This window comes from Nannobrachium achirus (assembly GCF_963921795.1).
Source record: "Nannobrachium achirus genome assembly, chromosome: 3".
NCBI classification, from domain to species: Eukaryota; Metazoa; Chordata; class Actinopteri; order Myctophiformes; family Myctophidae; genus Nannobrachium; species Nannobrachium achirus.
Window position 1 is genome coordinate 65,571,289 of NC_137812.1, and position 24,395 is coordinate 65,595,683.

Genomic DNA, 24,395 nt, shown 5'->3' on the forward strand with positions numbered 1-24,395 from the left:
AGCCTTGCTTCCTGCATCATGCCTTGACCGAGACAATACACATGTCTGCTTGTCCGGGATGGCAGTGGCTCAGGAGGTGAATCAGAACAATCCCTGGCTCCGCCTGGGTTGGTGCCAAAGTGTCCATGAGCAATACACTCAACCTCTAGAACCTGGCAATGAACAGGTCTGTGCCTTGCTTCCTTGCGATAAAGGCGCTATAACACGAGTAGTTCACCCCAAAATGACTTTTTTCTATTGATTACTCATGCCAAGGACACTTGAGTTCAATAATATTTTTTTGTATTAGTTGCATTCCTAAGACAACAAATTTGATTACAGTAAATTTACCCCCATTGATTCCGGATGGGGACCCAAATGCATTTGGGTACCCATCCGGAATCAATAGGGGTACATTTATTGTAATCAAGTTTTGGCTTAGGAATGCGACAAAAAACAAGAAATACTATTGAACTCAAGTCTCCTTGGCATGAGTAATCAATAGAAAAAAAGTCATTTTGGGGTGAACTATACTATTTTAAACCTATACGTCGCTGACAGGTGTCCCCCAGGGGTCTGTACTTGGCCCTCTTAATTTTTTCCCTCCTGCGTTTTGGCACATCTTCAACTATATTTCCCTATTATGACATGCTCAGTATTGGGACGCTAGGGATCATGTGGTTAAACCTTTGAGCCTTGGCCGCCGTAGACGGTATGAAATAGTCAGAAAACGTACTTGTGTACTTTCACTCTCCGGTGCCTAGACAGGACTGCACTTTTATTTTGTTTGTTCGTAGCACATTTTATACAGCAATTGTGCATGGATCTGTCCCAGATAATCTAGCTAAAACCCTCCTTGGGAAAGTGGGGGTGTAGGAACGCTGGTCCCTGTAGTCAGTCAGTCAGTCAGTCAGTGGTGCTCAAGGGCAATGCAACAGTGACGTGGGCGAGCGCGGGGTGGGACAGGAGCAGATGGAAGGGGAGCCTGGGCTGCCATTGGTCAGAGAGCCCCTATGATGGGAGGGCGTGACTGGGTGTGATTGGTATTCACAGGCCTGACAGCGCTGACAGATGGTAAAACGCAATGCTTGCTTTGCGGGTAGAGGAGGCGGTGGAGGGGAGAAGGTGAGAGAGAGAGAGAGTGTGAGAGAGAGAGAGACAGAGAAACAGAGAGAGAGAGAGAGCAGGGGTGTCAATTGGGTATGGCAGGGGTATGCAGCTGCCATACCCTGGGGGAAAACAAGTTACTTTTAATTATAAATCCATGAATGTCTCTTTGTCTATCTGTGCTGGTTATTATGTTGTTAAATTACAGTAAAATAACTACAAATGCAAAATTTTACAAAATGGTCACGTTAACAAGGTATTATAATTATATTCTCCACACTTGTATTCTCCCCATCTTGACAAGATGGTATATTCCCAGGTTCCGCAGGTCAGCTGCACAGGTGCAATGCATTATTTTATTTGTTTTATTATTTTTTTTTATAGTTTTTATCCCACAATTTTGCAACCCATTTTCACCCAGTGCCAATTGCCTATGGAATCCTGGGCTCTGCGCTCACTCTGCCGCGCCTGGGGAGACAACGGACTGACCTCATGCTTCCTTCAATGCATGAGTAGTCCAAGTTGTTTCTTTTCACCTGACAGGGGGGATTTCCCCGGGATGGACGTAGCGCGTGGAAGGAACACGTTATTCCAACCAGTTCCTTTCCCCTCCATCAAGCGCCCCGGCTGGCCAGGGGGAGGCATTATTGAGACCAGGATTTCTGCATGTTTTTGTGAGGGTATCAACCCTAGGAGACACGGGGAGAACATGCAATGCATTATTGTTAATTGTGGCACGTTTACTAGCATGCCAAGTTTAGCTGCACTTGAACAATTAACTGTTCCAGGCTGCCATATCCAGCCCAAGAAACTGTAGAAACGGGGGAAACATTGAATGTACTTCTTAAAATAAATGTATCATGCTAGACGCGAAGGCGCGCGTGCAAGACACCAGTCATGTTGCCATACCTTAGCTTTTTCTGAACTGACGCCACTGAGAGAGAGAGATACGAGAAGAGGGAGGGAAGGAGACATGGGCTGAAGGCGGGGTGCGGGAGGGAAGCATCACTACGTCATCTGGTACACTAATATAGCTCTGATGTTGCTGTCCATGAGCGAGGAAGACTCCACACACTCCAGCTGGATCCCTGCTGCACTTTACTGGTGCTCTTCATATTTCACCATAGCCAAGTGCACACATAGACATCAGAGGGGGCTTGAGCCCCATGCCCTTTTATCTAAGTCTGTAAAAAGTGACCTCTTCAGACCATGAATGCCAGTTTTTACCATGGTGAAAGAAATGCAAATGCCCTCTTTCCATGCCATACCTGAAGGCGGCATTCAAGAGAATTGCCTTGTCCAAACTCTCCTGAATTTGAATGCAGCATCTTATGTTGAAAGAATTGCGCTCTCGGTGTGGAAATCCATGCCGTTAAGCCACATCTCCAGTAAAGACTTGATTTTGCTTAGTTCAGTGTGGTCCGCGCACCGAAAATAGCCGACCTCCAAGCTCACAACGAGTTGCGCTGTGAGCTTGGAGGTCTGCTATTTTCGATCTTTCCACCAAAAGGCCCTTTTAGAAATGTCAGCCCCTGCCTCTCTAACATTCTCTGCACGTCCCTGTTTCACGGTCACCGCGTGAAGCATCTAAACTGTAAAAGATGCAATGCTCCCGTTTTATGTATTTGGATTTGTGTTATGCGGAATGCAATAAAGGATAGTAATGTGTCACAGGGCAGGACATGCGGGACAGCCAATGAGAAATGTGTGCATTCTACACTCGGGGAGGGCTTGCCTATAAATATCTCCCACAGGGCAGCACGAAGAAAAAAAAATGGCTGGTCTGGCTCAGCTGTCCAATCCAACACAATCCCCCTCCCGTCCCGTGTCCCCCTCCTCTCCTCTCTCTCTCTCTCTCTCTCGTATTATTTCACCTCTGACTGTTGAGTCTTATGACACTTCCTCTGCATGCATGCATAACCCGTGTCCACTCACAGCCCTCTGGCTTTCGCCGGCGACGGCGAAACGTAATTGGAACATGCTCCTCGTCTGAAATAGGCTTCTGTCCCTCGTTCCCTTAGCTATGTCATGCATTAACGTGGGGTACATCTCAGCTGTGGGCTTTAAAAAAGGAAATCCAGAAAAAACAACAACAACAGCATATGGCTAAGCATGATGTAAGCTATAGCCTGTTGTAAATTTAGACTTTCCCTGCAGCCTGTGCGGTTTGACATCGCTTCACTCGCTGGCTGCTCCTATGACATACGCCTGTTGGAGCTCTGATGTCGCGCTCTGTCCCCGGTCCAAGCAAGCTGTCCGAGGAGACAGTCACCTGGCCCTCCGGCCTCTCAGCACCCTGTTTGACACTCAATGTCAGCAGACACCAGGTAACCAGGCTGGAGCTTTTCTTACCCCTTGTCGGCACGTTCGCTTCAGAATCGACCGCAGAAACACCCGATATATAGGCCAGCTATAACAGGGACAGGCGTTGATGAAATGTCACGAAAACTTTTGGCTCCGGGAATTCATGGTTTACGTTTGAAAGCCGTGCTTGTTTTTACTTGAGGAACTATATGCATGGGGAGCATTGTCGCTTCATGTAAAAGATAATAAACAGTTTGCTCAGTTTGATGTGATATGATATGACATTATAATACCGTAGGTTCAATTAATGTTTATTTCATGCCTTTTGTACATAATATATTGTTTTTTGTTTGGTGGAAACCTTGTATGTCCAAAACCGTTCACTTTGTATTTATCATTTTGTAAATCATTTAAACAATGAAAACAGTCAAGCACACAACGCCTCGCACCGCGAGGCGTTGTGTGCTTATAGATCGTCTGTTTTCACTACTTTTGTGCGACGGCCTTGTGTGATGAAGCAGTGCTTTACTTTGCGAAAAAATGTACAAATTCGAAACTTGGAGATACAAAGTTTCTGCCCGACAGTGACGGTATATTTCCTCAATGTAGCAGAACTCGATACTTCCTGAAGATGTTATGGTTCCAAAGTCATTGTTGAACGCTTCCCCCTAAATGCATGCAACAGGTGTGCTGTGCCAGCCAAAGCCTCTAGAGGCCACTTAGACACCAAAGTTCTAACGTGTAATTGTTGTTTCCCGCTGAGGAACATATTTGCTGGAATGCTCTTTAAGTTGCACATGTTGGACGGCAGCTGTCCTGGTCAGGAGGTTCCATTTGACCTCTGTGTTTCCCCATGACCCCGATATATGCCATGTCACACCTTCCTAATGGCTGAAACAAGATCACCTACTGCTACCGTGTGTTGAACTATGCGTATGTGACTGACTGAAGTGGTGGCTTCAGCCAATCGCACGAGTTAAGTATGTGTTCATAGGTTTTATTTGACGGACTGTGCGCAGTAAAAGCCTCTGTGTCAATTTATTTGCTATTTGTAATTCTAAGATAAGTACGTACCGATGTTTCTGGTTGAGAGTGGCACATTCACTCAGGTTTTCTTTATCTCACTCGCGTCACTTTGTCTGCTGACCTCACTCGGCAACGAAATAAAAATAAAATAAACAAAAATAAAAATAAAACAATTCACAGGAGGCAAGCAGTGATCACCCCATGATGTGCACTGCAATGTAGTTTCAAATGCACTAACATTGCAGGCGCTTTTTGAGAGTAAAAAACAAAAAAAGAAGAAGAAGACACGTGTGACATGCATGATCTGGGCAGATTGCCCCAGGAAATGTGCCAATCCCAACCCAAAACAACGGTACAAATGGACTTGTAAGGGGTCTATTTGGTGACCTTTGTATACTCTCAGAGATAAAGATTAAGCTTCAGTACGTAGGATTTATGTCCTACGCAGGATTGATATCCGGGTCTCCCGCACGAGGGAGGGCTGAAGGTTTTAAGACAGAAAGTTAAAACGGAATGTCACTATTGCTCTTGTCAAGCAGTAGTGTATCTACCCAAAACACAGGATCAAAATGTCTCAGTAGAATAGTAGGGAGACCCCCCCCAAACACTACAGATGTGACAGTGCTAGTAACTAACCTATAACCAGTAAGACTCCCAAAATCGGGAGATAACCGTCAGATTGCATACACAAACTTTAGAAGGTCAATCAGGAGGGAATATGGGAAATGGGACAGATCCATGTTGATAACATGACTTTAGAGATGCTGTCTACCGCTTTGCGTGATTTTAGGGCAAAATCTGTAGGAGCAGTGTCCAAAAATGTGTTTTAGCGAGAATCTTCCTCATGGTGGCACTATAAGAGGGCCATGTGAGAAATGAGGATTGTGGTTTGGCAGCCAAGGAGTGTGTGTGCAAAGTTTGGCATTTTGACGTTAAAGCGGCCTTCATCTAACCTTGCCCGTTTTTTTTACGATGCTTCTTCACGGGTTACGATCTTTTCACTCCTGCTGCTGCCAGGAGATAGTGAATCAAAGTGCAGCTCCTTTATGGAAGTTCCAGTGTGGCAGGGGGTCGTTGAGGAGCCAGCAGGGGCCCACGTGCCTGCAGCCCAGGGTATCGCTGCCGTTCTAGGGGAGCCATAAAGCAGGCATCCCCCCCTCCCAGCTGTGCCAAATGTGGAGCCAGGCAGAACTGACCCTGGAGCCCCCTAACCCATAGCTCTGCCCTGCGATGCATGCAAGTCAGCCTCACCCACCACCACCCCACCCCCCGGCCCCCTTCCTTCTGTTCACAGTACGAGCTGAGGACCACATGTTGACTAAGCAGACCAGAGCAACAGTGGCGTGTTTGTTGAAACAATAAATTAAGGCTCAGGAAGCTGATTAATTGGTTTTGCTGGATTGGGAACCAGCAAAGGTTGCATGAACGGCTCTCGTTGATGCGTTTGTTGTCTCAGTGAGTTTATTGACTTGTTGAGACTGTTTAGTGTGTGTGTGTGTGTGTGTGTGTGTGTGTGTGTGTGTGTGTGTGTGTGTGTGTGTGTGTGTGTGTGTGTGTGTGTGTGTGTGTGTGTGTGTGTGTGTGTGTGTGTGTGTGTGTGTGTGTGTTGTGTGCGCGCGCGTATGCGCGCGTGTTTGTTTTCTCAGTGTGATTGTGGTGTGTACATGTGTGTTGAGTGCATACAGGTTTTGACTTTTAATTGTTAGTTTAGTTATTTAATCCTCTTCATTGGTGACTCACCATAGTAATTGTGTTATTGTCTATTATTACTCTAGCCCATCATAACCTTAATCCGTGTAAATCAGTTACAAACAATTTGACTCGACCTTACAAAAGAATACAGAGAGCGCAGTGCCCTCCCATGGCTGATCCATATAATTCCCTGTCAGAAATACTGGGCCCAGTAATGCCAACACAACAGTGCCATCTAGTGGGTGGTTTACAGAAGTAGCCCGCTTTGGAAAGCTCCATAGTACAGTATTATACTCAGTAAACTATTCTGAATTAGTCTGTCATAATTAGCTATAACTAATTTGATCGCAGGCAATGTTTATTATGAAGAAGAACATACAGCATATCAAAGGAATCTCTCTCTCTCTCTCTCTCTCTCTCTCTCTCTCTCTCTCTCTCTCTCTCTCTCTCTCTCTCTCTCTCTGAGATGTCTGCCAAAAGATTGGTTGGCTGTAAATCTGTCACCGTCACACCTCTCTGGGAATCACATGCCTTTGTGGTTAGAGCAGAGTTCCTGAGAGTGAATGCTCATACAGTTGAAATTAAAACTAGCTCAGCCATGTAGTAGATGCCACCACAATATGTAACTGATTTCACTGCTTACACGTATTTTAATGGATCGTTTAATTGTGGCTTTGATTTATTGACAAGGTGACTAAGGTTTGTGCGAGTTGAGTTGCTTCCTTCATACTGTATATTATACAACATATTGCAGAAATATACATATACTGTAGCAGTCTAAATATAAGGTAGAGTATTGTGCTGCTCTTTTCTTGGTTGTGTATAATTAGGATGTATGTGTTAGTAATCCTATAATCCGGTTTCTAATGAACATAAGTATTAGTATAATATATAATGTAATCTATATGATAATAATACGATTATTTCAATATTGTAAGATGGTCTCTATTCACACACACACACACACACACACACACACACACACACACACACACACACACACACACACACACACACACACACACACACACACACACACACACACACACACACACACACACACACACACACACACAGACAGTAAATCTGTAGATTTCATGTAGCCAGATTCCAAACCAATCTGTTAATCATGTTTTTGTTCTTTGGTCTGTGCTTCTGCCCTGGACGTCTTAGACATATTTATTTAACATGTTAGCTAGCTAATACTAATAGTTTCCAACTTGTATCACTAGGCTAATTAATACAAGCCATGCGTGTTATTTGCTATTTCTACTTACAGATTTTAAAATCATTGACACTAAATATCTTTAATAAATGCCATCCTTTATAAATGTAATAAGTGTAATAAGTGTAATCATTGAATATTCAACAATTACACATAATACAGGGACACAGTCACTTAGTGACACTTATAATTAATTTGATACTAATAATTATTCTTTACAATTAACCAAACTGTCAATAAGCGCTGAATTCTATGAGGCCGTAATGTTTCCTTTTTTAAACGGAATCATTTGCTTGACGTTTCACTTTATTCATTGTAAAGAATTGTTATGCAGAACATGGCTTCATTCCAGAAATGCATAGGAGAAGGAGGATATTTATATTATTACATTATCATGTATCCCAACAGGCGAAAAAAAAATCAACTTTACTTAATTTAATTAGTTACATATAACTTCCAACTTGTCCATCTTTCTTGAGTCTACAGCCGGGGCAGCTGTCATGGTTGACACTTGAAAGCCATGTTGTGACTGTGCTTGCTTTCCTTGCTGTGTTGTTGCCACATGGACTGCACGCATGTTAACCACTTGTGACATTTCATCATTCACTGTGCGCCTACTTGGTCCCGTGGTGAAAAGACAGGGACAATTTTACAGGGGACACACACTCAAATAAGCCAGCAGTGAAAAGGTATGCTGTTTGCAACCAGAAGCGTCATGCGAGTGGGCAGAGAGAGAGAGGGAGGAGGGAGGACTTGTCCCTGTCTCAGCCATTGGGCAGAGGTCATACTATAGAGTAACAGCGTGCAGAGTATAGTTTCAGAGGTGCACACACACACACACACACACACACACACACACACACACACAGGCACAGCTACTGTCCACCCGCCGCTTCCAAGGTCTGTTTGTTTCTTTCTAATCTCGGGGGAGGCTTTTGTACGCGGGGGGTAATATTGTGTTGTTGTGTTGTGTTGAAGATTCACTTGAAGGCACGATTTATGGCTCTCTGTGGCAGGGACGTAAAGAGAATGTTAGAAGGCAGGGGCTGACATTTCTAAAAGGGCCCTTTTGGTGAAAATATCGAAAATAGCCGTTGTTGTGAGCTTGGAGGTCGGCTATCTTCGATGCTTGGTTTCTACGCAGAGTGGACAATTCTTTCAACATAAGATGCTGTGTTCAAGTTCTGGAGAGTTTGGACAAGGCAATTCTATTGAATTCTGCCTTCAGGTATGGCATGGAAAGAGGACATTTGTATTTCTTTCACCATAGTAAAAACTGCATTCATGGTCTGGAGAGGGCACGTTTTTACAGAAGGATTAAAGGGCAGGGGCTCAAGCCCCCTTTGATGTCTATGTGTGTACGTGCCTGCTCTGTGGACTTGCTCTGTGGGGTCGCTGCTTAGGTATGAGACGTCCTGCGAGACGTCTTGTTGGACGTCATGTTGTCTTCAGTAGGACAGTATTCCCTAGGTGAACAGACTCAGCAGCGCCTCTAATTTGTTACTTCCTCTTCCATAAAAAGCTCCGTGGACGGATTGGACCCGCGTGTGTGTGCTGTACTTGTTGTGGGTCTATCTTGGGACTTGCTTTGATCTTTGTGGAGATGTGCATGCTACAGTGAATACACTTGCACCACAAACTCTGTTTCTTAAATATTGGTCCTGGGAGGTTACAGTGTTGTTGGGTTGAGTTTGATTTGTTGATTTAGTAGCCTAATAATAAAAGTCTTGTACAGTTGCTATATAAGTTTATATTTGTTTTTGTATTTGACTTAAATGGTCATCATTATATTTAAGAACCTATGCCCAGGGACCTCTTATAGGCCCTATTAAATGTTGGCATTGCAGCATATGACAGTAACCCAATACATATATGTATGTAATGTCAAATGTCACATAACGTTAATGATGATCATTGTAAATGATGTTTATTGCTGTGATCAAAGCCAGGAATGTAGAGAGCTATATTTATTTTATTACAGATTTATACACGGCACAAAATTCACATTCACACAAAGTCACGTCGTTTTATTTTATAACATACATTAATCATATTTTTAGTGGTAAATAATTTCGAATACTTTATTATTATTATCCGTGTTACACACTTAGACCTTCACCAGGATTAAAATCCTTTTAGATCAGATTTTAATTTAAAGGACTGAAACATTAATTAATTTTCTACGATATTTTGAACGAGATCGCTCTCATTTTGCATCTGGACTATTCTATTCTCCTATGCACCTGTCACCAAGACACTTTAGGTTTGGGTCGCACTTCATTCAAGTGGCCAATAATCAAGACCTATATTTATTTTTCAACTGGATGTGTTTAATGGTTCTTAAATGACTCAGGAGGACACGGTGCTCTTGACTTTATTGGATATCTGTAACACACATTATAATACCCAGTTACTGAATGTCTACAGGTTTACTTCAGAACACACTGATTTACGACACTATGGCACATTCAGGAGTGTACTGGTACTCGTGGTTCTCAAATGTTGTATTTGCAAGGACCCCCTTAACTCTGAGAGTGTACAAATGGAACACTCATTTGTACACTCAAAGAGTTACAGACCTGTTAAGTTCACTCAGGTCTGTGTGTCTGGTAATATTAGTGTCCACTCATTTGAATGAGTGGTTAGCTTAGCTGTCATTTTGTGGTTAGCTGAGGTGCCGGAGCTTGAAAGATATACTCTTGAGTGTACCAATGGAACTAAGGGTCCATTTGGTTCCATTTGTATCATATCTTCACTGTGTAAAGTCACATCAGTTGGAGGAAGCTTGCATTACATTTTTCTAATCTATGGATTGCTGTTTGGGCTGAAAGTGACGTTTTAAAGAATGCCTTTGTAAACATTTAAAAACAGCTCTAGGTAGTTTGCAGTGTCTGGTGTCTACGTAGTGTCACTTACCAGACCACAACAATACAGAGTTACAGAAGGGCATGAATAATTTGTTGAAGAGTCAACGTTTTGGTTTTTAAACAGTCAGACTTCATAATGGTGTATTTGTCAGGGTCAGGTTGTGAGTGTTGGTGACACAGCAGCAGGCCAATCAAGACAGACACACAAAGGAGACACACAGTGCTGGTCACTACAGTTATGGTGGCATGAAAGGATAATGCGGTGAAATTAGGCTTCTATGTCTGTAATAATTTTAGACATGTTTGATTTTACATAGTGATAATACATTAACTTAATTGTTGTTATTTTACCGTACATATACAAACAACAATAATATACAAACACAATTTTTTGTTTAATGTTTAGGCCTTTGTGTTAAAATATCTTTTCAACTATTCACTTCACAATTAAATACATGTATCTGTCTACAATGAAATTATTCAAATAATTATACATAAAATATAACCTTAAACTTAAAAAGGATTGACCTAATATCACATGTATTAACGTTACATTTTGTAAATATCTTTATTTCTGTGGTTTGAAACACAACAAAAAATATTTGTGGAAGGTGATATTTATGTAGCCTAAAGAAACGGTTGCACTAATTAAGATCAAAACGTTTTCGGCCGTCCGGCTTTAAGCAATGGTCGTCATATGGCTAAAACCGGTTTGTGGCGTGGAAGATTAACGATTAAATTAGATCAACTCTTTCTAAGTGTGACCATTTCTTTCATAAATGTTTATAGACGACTAGGATAACGCAGCAGCCGGTCAGAGCGCCGCGAAATACCAAGAAATGGAAGATGATATTTCCCTCATATTAATGTGTAATTGTGCATGTGTACATACAGTGCGTGTATGTGTGTGTAAAAGAACAGCAGTTGAAATGTATAATATTAGGTTGCATAACAAATGGAGATATATTTTACACATTAAGTCATTGCCTGGCATGCAGTTAACGTGATTCCCAACAATTCTCTGAAAAGTGAGATCTCGTGTTTCCACTGAGCTAAGTGGAAGTTTATACACTTGAGTAGAATTTCCTTTAACTCCATTTAGCCTCACATGAAGATCTAGCAGATATTCTTTCTTTTTTAATGTTTGAAATCTGCCACACAAAGTTTAAAAAAAATCTATTTAGAACACCCATAGTCCATCAAATCCAAACAATGTTTTGTGTTTGAGGTGTTAAGAATTATACTGTGCATTTATAGTACAGGACAAATAATTTTGTAATGAAAGTTACAATTTAGGCATTTAGAAGGCGCTTTTAATCCAAAGTGATTTACAATCAGCATACATCAATATAATAATCAAGATAATATGTCAGTACATCAACAGCAATATAACAAATGCAGTAATGACAGAAGTTGCAGACCATTCAAACCATTTCACTTTGTTTAGTGAGCTACTCGCACTGACTTGGCATGTTTTATTTTGTCAATGATATGAATCTTGAGTTTGTTACTGTAACCAAACAGCCCATCATAAGCTTCTTCTTATTTTATTTTATTTTTTTGGTGTGTGTTCTGAGCCATCATTGATAGATACAGAGTGGATAGAGACTGGAAAGAGAGAGCAGGAGAGTGACATGCAGCAAATGGTTCAGCCCGCCGGGAATTGAACCGGGGACTCACCGCCAGGCACTAGAGCCCACTGGTTCCCAAGCACTGGGTTGGGACCCATTTGTGGGTCGTGGACACATTTTTATGGGTCCCTTAATTTTTGTTTCCTACATTTTGTTTTGAATTATTACTATTTCAAAACATTTTCAAAAAACATTACCTAAAAATCTATGATTTTCATGAATAAATTAGACAACAAATGTTTAAGAAGTAGTGAAAATAGCCGATATACAAGCTCACAACGCGGCGCGAAGCGACGCGTTGTGAGCTTGTCGATCTGCTGTTTTCACTAGTCTGGGTCCCAGGCAAAGGTCTAATCTCTCTTTTGGGTAATGAGCTAAAAGGTTTGGGAACCATTGCTATAGCCCACGCAGCCGTGTGCAACGCCAGGCAACTTCCCAACCACTTGTCTTGGCTATCAGATTGCCCAGATCGTGCGCATGCCTTTAAGGTTGTACCAGTATTAAGTGTACCAGTATTGTGTCTGGAAACTCTCGCCCAGGGGTCAGGTCGGTTCATTGTTCCTGGTTCATTCTTCTGCACAATATGGATTTAGCAATTCATCAGTAACCTGAGACTTGACACATTAGACCAACTATTTTGTGAGCTTCTAGATCGGCAATTTTTGTTATGTGATTTTTTTTTGTGTGAAGATTTGGCTTTTAATTTTGTCAGCATATATTTTATTAAATTGATAAATTGATAATTATTCACTAAAAAGAGAGAATATATATATATATATATATATATACACAGTATATATCAGCCGATCTACAAGCACACAACACCTCGCACCGCGAGGCGTTGTGTGCTTGTAGATCGGCTGTTTTCACTACTTTTGTGTGACAGCCTTGTATGATGAAGCAGGGCTTTGCTTTGCGAAAGAATTTACACATTTGAAACTTGGAGATACGAGGTTTCTGCCCGACAGTGACGAATATATGAGACTACATTTCCAAAAAGTAAATGTATATATTTACTGTACTTCATTCTGACCAGACAATGAGATAAAACATATCCCGACTGGCCATGAAAATTAATGGCTGGGGGGTAAATATCAAAAGCAGAGGCTTTGACCCCGACTCCCAGCAAATCGAATCCTGACCCCTACTCAAAATCCACATCATGATGTTAGTCTGAAGAGTCTAGCGCCCTCAGCCAGCCGGCCAGGTGGAGGCCATATTAGTCTAGTAAGAGGTAGGTGTGTGTGTGTGTGTGTGTGTGTGTGTGTGTGTGTGTGTGTGTGTGTGTGTGTGTGTGTGTGTGTGTGTGTGTGTGTGTGTGTGCGTGTGCGCGTGTGCGTGCGCGTGCGCGCGTGCGTGTGTGCGCGTGCGTGCGTGCGTAGGATAGTAGTGTGACTGTATTATTTATAGCTGTGAGTCCCGTACAGAGGACCTGTAAGTTTATCTCTCCATCAGCAAGCTTATTGACTTAGTGTGTGTTAAGTATGTACAACAAGTTAGCAAACTCACTCACACGCACCTTCCCCACTTCAACGTGTGTGAATCGTCCAGCGATACGTCGTCAATTCATGGCTCGTTTCTGTACGTCCTCTTCCCGAAAAATTCCTGGGTTCACTTGTTCGAGGTTCTTGATGTGTATTTGCTATTTTAAACGCATGTTATTAAAGGAGAATAAGGAAACGGAAAGGCTGACATTTAAAGTTAGGAACAAGTTCTTGACGTAGCGGGGGGTGTAGTCGACCCCCGGCAGGGGTGTGTCGCACCAAAAGCTTGTAGATCTGCTATTTTTGAAAAATCTTGATCGTTTGTGCAAGTCTTTGAATATTTCAAATCCTTCTAAGGTCTTTTTGAAAAACCTATGTTTCTATGTCAGTGGTGCTCAAACCTTTTCATGTGAAGGACCCCCAAAATGATATGTATTTGGCCACAGACCCTCATCTCAAAATATTTAGTTCCAGGGACCCCTCCAGGAGCAAAATTTGAGTTACAAATGTACACTTAAATACATATATTCAAAGATTTGTACACATTTTCCCGACTTTTCAAAAATAGCAGATCTACAAGTTCGCAGTGCGGCACTCAGTGCCATGCTGTGTGTGACACCCCTGACCCCCGGTCCCGGACCAAGCACCCCTACTGAGTTGGGATGCAGGAGTGGAAGTGATTAGGAGGAGAATGAGATGTGGGAAGGGCCACAGACTTGAGCAAGAAGTGGTAAAAAGTTAAGCAGTTGATTATTATGCAGTACTAGACTACACTTAGGAGATTTCTACAGTGTCAGAGTTAAATAAACCCTTGAGTATGGTAATAGAAAGGGCGTGATGCATATCCATATACGGGCCGGGCCGCCATGTTAATATAGTAAAAGGGGATCGGGGATAGGCTTGGTAAATTTACGCTTGACAGTGTAATAAAATATGAGAATCTCTCCTGCCGAACTTTAGTCCTACAGTAGATTTCAATTCATACAGGGTACCTCTTCTGTCGAAGGATTACTTTTCAGCCAGGAACTGGATTGTGCATTGTTCATTTTGGGTAGCCGTTTTAGTCTTTTGACTACGATGGTTAATACTTTTGTCCTTTTTTGTTGTTGTTGTTGTTCTTTTGCAACTTTAGTTTCAGTCTGTAAAATACCTGGGTAGTTTTGGCATATCTACCTATTTCTGAAACCTTTTATTTTATTTATTGTTCAATTTTTGCAATTGCTTTTGGCATTAGAGCCCTTATTTATTATATTATAAAATAAAACTTCATGATAGGCACAGGCATAGACTGTGTCTGTGTTGGGGAGGAACAAAGAAGACAAAAGATATGGTAAGAGATGGAGAATAATTATGTTTTGAATAAGTATTATTATTTAGTCCCCGCAACATTTGGGGTGTTTTTTGTCACTGTACTTTTTCCCCTACATGAAATTCGTCCTATGCTTAATATAATGACAAAAACAGGATGATGATTTGAAACGACTTCAGATTTATTGCCTTGTCGTTAAAATGTTATAATAAAACGGATAGTTCTGTTCAATTGATTATGATCGGCTGAAAAGTAATTAAGCCGTTCTCGGTTCTCCATAAAAACATACCTGTGACTGCTTTACCCGCAATACTGCGCCCCCAAAAAAAGTTTCAAAATGTCATATCTTCTGCTGTATAATTTTAGGTGAGAACTAGGCCTTGCAGTTGCTCAATGTACAACATTTTGTTTAGAGATGGGAGCTTCCATGCAGTTATAGGGGAGTCCATCTGAACCTAAACGTTGCAATTCTCTTAGTGAAACTTAGTGAAATTGTTTTTGAAAACTTTTATTTGGGATATGTCTATGATGCTCATGTTGCCGTATTCGGTAAGCGTTTCTAAAAGCAATAAGTGACGTGAGGCCATGGTTTACAGTGATTTCGTGGGGAGGATGCGAGCGCGACTCAGGTTTCAACAAGTATAGCTAATCTCTTTAGCGGGTGCACGGTTCAGGAGAGTTACGCCAAAACTGAAGAATCAGCGGAACCCGCAAGAAATGTTAAGCCAGGTCCCCTTTATAAGTGACACACCCAGGGGCATCAATTGGGTATGGCAGGGGTATGCAGCTGCCATACCCTGGATCCAGGGGGGAAAATAAGTTACTTTTAAATGTAAATCCATGAATGTCTCTTTGTCTATCTGCGCTGGTTATTATGTTTTTAAATTACAGTAAAACAACTACAAATGCAAAATTTAACATAATGGTCACTTTAACAAGATTTTTTTGTGAGCATGTAGATCTGCTATTTTCACAGTAGAACCGTGTTATCCAAAATGTAATGCCTATTTTCCATGAGGACTCCCATCTTTGCCATACCCTAGCTTTTGCTGAACTGACGCCACTGGACAGTGGACACACCTGTCTTGATTTGTTTACTAAGTTTAGCAAGGCTTTGCGGAAACGTGTGTGTATGCTGCCAATGCCTAATTAAATCAAATGTACCTAAACTGTCCGTTTTACAGTTTTAGAACAACTAGATTTTATGCATGCTGATTGATGGATTGATTGACTTTATTAACGTTTTGCAAGAAGTACAGGGATACAATTTTACAATGATGCTAAAAGGATAACACAAAAAGCCCTGAGAGCTTAAGAATTAAATACACGACTGCTAACAACACCCCATAGCTGTAATAGCTGTTCTAAAATCCCCCCATAAACCATAAGGCCTCTTAGCTTAAATAGTATCAAACTTTTGTCAGGTCTTGGTTATGCAAGAGTTGTTGAAGTCAGCTGTGATATATTGCTGAACATTTGAAAAAGAAATCTCGTGATTTTCTTCTTCAGAATCTACATTGAAGTTACTAATGCGGTGTCCGATCGGGGTGTAGCCACCATTCGGAAAGGCGCTCATCCGATCGACTTGACACTGTACTGCCTTGTTCCTCAATAATACACCCACAAAGTCAATTGGATGAGTGGTTGGTGAGACAGACAGAGATTCCTAGAGTATGTAGACAGATGCTGAGCAGGTTCCTCTTAATTGATTGGTTGCTAGGTTGTCATGCGTGTCAGTGGGACATGGTGTCGGGTATTAGACCATACATGGGCAACTGGCGGCCTGGAGGCCACATGCGGCCCCCACCTTCACTTAATGCGGCCCGCAATAATTAATATCGGAATACTGATTTTTTTTTTATTTCAGCTGCTAAAATTCTAAACATGCAAACACAACCCGCTTTAATTACTTCAGTCTATACTGGTAGCTTAGTGACTAGTACTAGTCTCTTTTATGTCCATTGTCCAATGTATTTGTATTTAAGTTCATAAAGTTAAGAACATATAAATGCATTTGAAATGAAATGAAATTAAAATGCAATTTTTTAGGTTGAAAAACATCAGGATTCGAATAAAAAAATAGCAGATCTACAAGCTCAAAATGTGTCACACTGTGACACGTTTTGAGCTTGTAGATCAGCTACTTTTGCTATGTTTGACTATATACAATGTGGCCCTCTGGAGTGAGTGTGAAAATATAGTGTCCCTCTCCATCATCAAAGTTGCCCACCCCTGTATTTAATCTTTCATAGGTTAATTGTTTTTGGTGAATTATTTTGATTTTCCATGCTCTGGCGGTCAAACACATTCATGTGTGGGAATTATGTGCGTGTGTATCTTAGAGAAATATGGCAAAATACGAATTCTTCTAACGATAGTCATATTTTGAATCTGAAGAATTTTAATACATTTACTTACTGTTCCTTTTTCTGAAGGCTTAATGCATACATGGGCAACTGGCGGCCCGGGGACCACATGCGGCCCCCACCTTCGCTTAATGCGGCCCGCAGGTTAATACCGGAATACTGATATATTATTGAATTCAGCTGTTACAATTGCTAACATGACCTGCTTTAATTCCGTCAGTCCATATTAGCAGCTTAATGACTAGTATAGTAGTATTTTTTTTTATGTCCAATGCATTTGTATTAGATAACTAAATGCATTTGAAATTAAATCAAAATGTTACATTTCAGGATTCCAATTAAAAAATAACTAAAAAATATTCAGGATTCCAATTAAAAAGAAGCAAAAATAGCAGATCTACAAGCTCAAAACGCATCGCAGTGCGGTGCGTTTTGAGCTTGTAGATCTGCTATTTTTGCTTCTTTTGTATGAGATACTAGAATGTCAAAGTAGGACGTATAGCAATATGCAATGTGGCTCTATGGAGTGAAGGTGGAAATATAGTGGCCCTCACCATCATCAAAGTTGCCCACCCCTGGCTTAATGCGTTAACCTGCAGCTGTGGCTTAAAGGCTATAATGTTCAGAACCTACCAGTTAATACTTGAATAGGGGAGATATGAGATGGGAGCGATATGATGACTTTATAATGTGCCAATGACCCTGTGTAAGACCATATCACAACTCCACAAGCCGGTAGGACTACAGATCTAAAGGCGCTAATCCCCTGAAAGATTCCCTTGCACAAATTCATTTTCCAAAATATCCCATTGCCTTGTCATGTTCAAGATTTTTGAGCGGTGGTCACAACGCTCCTATATGTGGCCGTGTGTGTGGGTATGTCTGTCTCCGTCCGTCCGTCCGTGTCTGTCTGTATGTAGCCTACAGTACCTTTTATGACCACACATGTTAAGGGAGGGGCGCTGTTTTCAGGCCAGGCCAGGCCAGGCACACACACACACACACACACGCACACACACACACAGGGGGGAAGGGGGAGGGGGGTGGGGGTGGGGGTGGGGGGGGGGGGGGGGGTAAGAGGGTGCTGTTGAGACTAGCCTGGGGGGGGGGCGACAGAATTCATAGATCTAGAACACATAGAATTCATAGATATAGAACACAGAATATGTACAGTACAGTACACTTAGGTACAGTAGAGTACAGTAAACCACCGCTCAGTTCACACGGGTGTGATTTTTTTACCCTGTTTGCGAATTGCTAATACAAATTGGATTTGTAGGCCGAGTCCACGTAATTAAAGCTTAGGAAATATACACCCACGATTCCTACCTTCTTGTCACGTGTACTAAACAAAATGGCTGTGTTTACGGCCAACTTTCCCCTGCACTTTGTCACATCTATAATCCGATCGGTATCTCTCCCTTCAACTGGGTGGGGAACGAGTAGTGGCTGGGTATGGCAGTGTCAGGTGTTTTAACATGGAGGAAGTGATTAATAGTAGACTAGACTAAGTTTAGACATCATGTGAGCGCATTCCATCAGAAGCTGAAAGGACAGGGAGGCTAGTCAAACAGGGTCATAGGACCACCTGGAGTCTGGGGCTGCAGTGTGCAGTCGTCATTCCGTGATGTCTGTCATTCAAGAATCAAGAAAACCGATTCGGGGTGCAGATTGCAGAGGAGGACTGGTACAATATTTGTAAGACACAGTGCACGGCCACAAGCTCTAGAGTATGGAGGGAGTTTTGCTGGAAGAACGCTATTAGATACTTTATAACTCCAAAGATCAGAGGAAAAGTCGCAGCAGAGAAACAAGCATGTTGGAGACTGTGTGGAAACATGGACGCTGACCATGAACATATATTTTGGAACTGTCCAAAAATTTACAAATATTGGGATTAAGTGTGGTCAGTAATAAGAGATATTGAAATATGAAATACCAAAGATGCGTGTGGTATTATATTTAGGAAACTTGACGCAGGAAAACACACATGGAGACGATGTATCTCGTCAAGGTGCTACTAACAGCCAGCAAAAAAGCAATAACGAGACGGTGGTATAGAAGTGACTCCCCAGCTTGTGAGCGGTGGCTGTGCATTGTGAAGGAAATGTATGTAATGGAGAGATTTACACATAGACTCAGGATACAGGAGTTGTTTCTTGAAAAATGGGAGAAATGGACTGAAAACACGACCCGGAAGAATGACACCACAGAGGATTAAAAAGGACTCTAATATGATAATGAGAATTATGTAAATGTTGATCCTGTGAATATGTGTGTATGTGACAAAATAAAAATTAGGTAAAAAGAATCAAGAAAACCAATAGGGATGTATAATTAATTGCAGGTTGTGCTTGGGCATGTCTGTCTCATGAACAGCATTGTAATTCAGTCCTGTGTTCGTTTTCTGTGTTTGCAGCACTGGAGCGGCGGACAGCGCCAATAAGAAGGGATTCCCTGTCGGCGGCCACCAGCTGCCCGATGGTGCGGCGCAGGCCGGGCAGCACCAGACCAACCAGCAGCAGTTCCTCCTGACTCCCGCCAGCCTCCAGCTCGCTCAGATCCAGGCCCAGCTCACCCTCCACCGCCTGAAACTGGCACAGGGCGCCGTGGGGGGCAACGCAGCCACCGCCGCCTCTTTCCTCAACCAGGTCCTGTCCAATGTGGCCATGTCCCAGCCCCTGTTCAACCAGCTCCGGACCTCACCCATGGTCGGGAACCCTCAGGGCGGCTTCCCGTCCGGCGCCCTGGGGTTCTCCTCGCCCAACTCGGCCCTGGGGGCCCTGGTGAGCGGGAGCTTTGCCCAGAACCCCGGCAACGTGAAGATGAATTACGGCGGGGGGACGGGAGCGAGCCAGCAAGGAGGAGGGGAGTACGGCAAGAAAGCGGGGTCGACGTATCCCTGCGACACGGACAGGAGGCACCAGTACAGCGGCTTCCTCACCGGCACGTCTGCGGCGTCGGCCAAACCCGCCGACGGGCAGTACGCGTCGATAAACACCGAGGCCAAGATCACAAACAATGTTGGCTTTCAGAGAGATTTTTACGGACAGGATCTTCAGGGACAGCAGTCCGGGTTTGGCGTTAACGAACAGAAAATGAACGCTTACGCGTCCACCGCCCACAAGGAGCCATGGAAAGGCCCGGTGAACCAGAGCCACACGGGGAAATCGGATATGGTCTCCAAGGCCACGACGACGTGGACAGCTGGCGGTCAGCCAATTCGCGCCAGGCCGGAATTGTATAACCCGGAGGAGCCGACCTCTGATCCCAAGTTCAATCCCAGTGGCGGTGGGGTCTCCTCTTTTGGCCCCGGGGGCATGCAGGGCTTCGTGGGCTACAAGCCCCTGCAGGCTGGGGAGCATAGCTTGTCCGCAGGCACCATGACCCTCCAGCCCCACCAAGTCAACGACTACCATGCAGTCACCCCGTCCCACCTCCCGCACCAATGCACCATCTGTGACAAGAAAGTCTACAACCTAAAGGTGGGTGAGCGGACGCGAATGGCTGCACAGCAAGAACATGTCGGTCTAGTCCGTTCCTGCAAGGGAAGGCTTCCGGCTTCTAAGCAGTCATATTGTGACTGTCGTACAGAAACCTTGTTTCTCCAAGTTTCAAATTTGTATGTTCTTTCGCAAAGTAAAGCCCTGCTTCATCATACAAGGCTGTTGCACAAAAGTAGTGAAAACAGCAGATCTACAAGCAACCGCAAGTCGTTGTGTGCTTGTAGATCGGCTGTTTTCACTAGTTTAAATCATTTTTAAAATGATAAATGCAAAAGGAACGGTTTTGGACATACAAGGTTTTCACCCGACAACGCCGATATGATACAGGGCCAATTTAACGACATTACCCTTTGTGTCACTATTGTGGGCAGAAGTCCACCCAAAAATAGCTTATCTACGGCTTATCTACAAGCTCTTATGAATAGCTTGTATTTTTGTGAGCTTGCATTATTTGTAAGCGGATATCTTTGTTATTTCTCGTGCAAAAATGTGTATAGAGCTTAAAGGGATAGTTAGTTCACCCTCAAAATGTTTCTCTTTTCTTTTTTCATATCGATTGCTCACCCCATGGAGACTTGAATTCATGGCTTTATTCCTATAAGCCTTTGTGTCTCCATAGGGAACAAAGCAGGCTCTTTGTGTCTCCATAGGGAACAAAGCAGGCTCTTTGTGTCTCCATAGGGAACAAAGCAGGCTCTTTGTGTCTCCATAGGGAGCCACTGCTGGTCATCAAATTATTGGCTTAGGAATGCGACAAAAACTTTAAAAATATCTGTGGGGTAAGTAACAAATAGAAGAAATGTCATAAGAAGTGTTAGTGTTTTACAGGTTAAGTATTAAAAAGGGGAAAATGTTGTAAAATAGCAATTCCTTTTTTTTTTTTTTTTTTTATGTATTTTTGAGGGCTTTTATGCCTTTATTGATAGCACAGTTGACTGACAGGAAATGGGGAGAGAGAGAGATGGGGAGTGACATGCGGCAAAGGTCGTCCGGATCGGGAATCGAACCGGCGACGCCGCGGCAACCATGCCTATGTGGCGGTGCCTATGTGGTATGCGCCTTGACCAGTAGGCCACCGAACGCCCCTAAAATAGCAATTCCTAACCAAAAAGAAAACACTAGATCTCACAGTGTTTACATTTTAAAATCTCATATTTTACCTACTAGACATTAGAGTTGCAGTGAAAAAAGCTATGCAGACTCAACACATAGTGGAATCAAGGGGCAGCTGTACCCTAACCCAAGCTGTTGTCTCTTTAATTGCTTCTCTTGCACCCATGAGCTTATCCAGCAGGTATGCAAGGCTGATCAAGTGAGTTGTGTGGTGACCTCTGGATGCATCTGAACTGACTGGATCTATGTTTGGGTGGTGTGACTGTGTGTGTGTGTGTGTGTGTGTGTGTGTGTGTGTGTGTGTGTGTTTTCAGGACTGGGACCAGCATGTGAAAGGAAAGCTACACCTGCAGAACCGATCGTTGTACGCGAACGAGGGGTGAGTTTATGAGTGCTTCTAAAGATTCACTCGACGGCAGTTTAAAATTCTTTGTCATTACAAACTGTACTCCCATGTGCTCTCTACTTGTCTACTCAATGACACCTAGTGACAGCTAGCATGTGAGGTTAGTCAGTTTGTTTTACCTTGCTTTAACTACAGTACTGTACATGAACACTAGCGTCCCTGTTCTGGTACAAACATTTGGAAAAAAATTGCAGATCTATAAGCTCATAATGCGGATAGAGTCAACTAAATATATAGGTTTTAAGTGGTTATCAGATGATATAGAGCTGAGCTTTCCCGAGTTACGTATATCATTGACTGTTTTGGTTGATTATACATACGTCTCGTCCGGGGTGCCTCAAGATTAATTTGATCCTGAGTGCTAGGGCTTTACAAATCTGCTTTACACCCAATGTACATCCCTGCAGAGTCACAGAGGCACTTGAGTTTAATCTATTTAGGCCTAGAATTATTGAATGCTTTAACTATTGAAAAATAGCAGATATACAAGCTCACAGCGCGGCACCGAGTGCCGCGCTGTGAGCTTGTAGATCTGCTATTTTTTTGAAAGATCATTCAAATGTATGCAAATCTTTGTATATCTCATTTTTAAAGTGAACATTTGTAACTCAAATATTTGCTTCTGGGGGGGGGGGGGGGGGTCCCCTGAAATATTTTGAGACGGGGGTCGGCGGCCAAATACATATAATTCTAGGGGTCCTTGACATGAAAGAGTTTGAGAACCACTGACGTAGAAACATGTGTTTTTCAAAAAACCTTAGAAGGATCTAGAAGACACTTATAGAATTGGGTCAAAACCGGGTCAAAATTCAAATGTTCACGATTTTTCAAAAATAGCAGATCTACAAGCTTGCAAGCTGTTAGCATGTAGATCTGCTATTTTGTAATAGTTAAAGCATAAAATAATAATACGCAATAATGCGTACCCGGTCTAAGTGCCTTAATCTCCTCGCTCCATCTACAGCTGTCTTAATGTTTCTATGAATATGAGCTCATGTCATCAGATATCAGTAGGCTCTGCAGGGGAGAGCGGCAGTCATAACTAGTCTCCTATGGTTGTTTCAGCCCCGGAGGAGTGGTAGTGCCTGGCGGCGGAGTTCACTACGTCGTCACGGGGGCTTCTGACGGAAGTCTAGCGACAGGAGGGAATAACTCCATGGTCTTCTCCGCCGCAAATCAAGGTGGGTCAATGGTTCACCCCACCTCACGTCCCCTCCGATGGCACTGTTTGCTGACGATGTTACGATGTTGTTTTTTGATAGCGGGAGGAATAGGCGTGACAGAGTGATAGATGGGAGCGAGGGAGTATTTATAGAGTCGGTAGACGCTCGGGGGAATGTGTCCTTCTAACTTTACACAGTGTATTTCGATACGTTGATATATACAGCGTGCCGTTAGAATAAAGAATAAAGAAATAAGGTTACCAAAATGTGGTAACCACCGAACTACGGAGCGAATGCTAACGTTAAACCACTTTGGTGGTTTTTCCCACACACCGCTCCATGCTAAGTGTCCTGTGATGGTTTCCATGCTCTAAGGATTTGAGCGTGCCCGCCAGAGAAAGCAGTGATGAAAGCCAAAGCATTCATGACTGCTGTTGACACCCTTAATGTATTTGCTTTATTATCTTATTACTTTCTTAACCTTTAGTGGAAAGGTTGATGGAAAAATTACAAAAGTCTTTTACTTAAGTAAAGATACAAATACCATGACAGAATTAATCTGGTGAAAGTGAAAATATTGCATTGACATTTCTTTTTATTAATAATATACTCTAAGTATTTGCTCTTAAATGTACTTAAAGTATTACTAGTACTATTACTAGTACTAGTAATGAATTCAATGCCCTGATGCAGAAAGCTATAATATGGCAAGAAGTGAACCTGCCTCCATTTCCGCAGATGAGTGTTCATGCACATCTGATTATGATTCATATAAATGAGCAGTTTACAGTTTGCAGACTAACCAGTGAACAATCCTAATACCAGCATCTTATATATTTGTATGAATCATTTAACCCTATGTAACCCAGATGTAAAAAAACACAAATCCAATTTCCATGTGTGTGTGAACACTGAAGATGCTATAAATCAGGGCATCTGTGTGGTTTTGCTCGAGGTTCGAAACCTCCACACTAGTGACCCCGGCTTGGCTGGGCGTTCTAACCATAGACTGTAGAGGTTCTAACGAACCCAATTGGTCGTGTTCAGGGTCTGACTCTAAAACAGCGCCTCCTACAGGTTGATTAAGGCAACTGTTTTGCAGGGGAGCTGAAATGTGAGGGATACCTTGTTCAGCGGCGTCAGTTCAGAAAAAGCTAAGGTATGGCAACATGACAGTGCGCGCGTGCAAGACACCAGTCATGTTGCCATACCTTAGC

At 42.7% G+C, this 24,395-nt stretch overlaps 1 protein-coding gene across 2 annotated transcripts in view; it reads left to right on the forward strand.

The window, feature by feature from the left end:
• rbm20 (RNA binding motif protein 20) overlaps positions 1-24,395 on the forward strand; it is a 129,733-nt gene that overhangs the window by 62,028 nt on the left and 43,310 nt on the right. For both annotated transcript variants that reach the window (XM_080721001.1, XM_080721002.1), the window contains 3 exons: positions 19,410-20,475; positions 21,924-21,988; positions 23,081-23,196. In XM_080721001.1, coding sequence (XP_080577127.1) covers positions 19,410-20,475; positions 21,924-21,988; positions 23,081-23,196 — 1,247 coding nt within the window. The remainder of the gene's footprint in view (positions 1-19,409; positions 20,476-21,923; positions 21,989-23,080; positions 23,197-24,395) is intronic.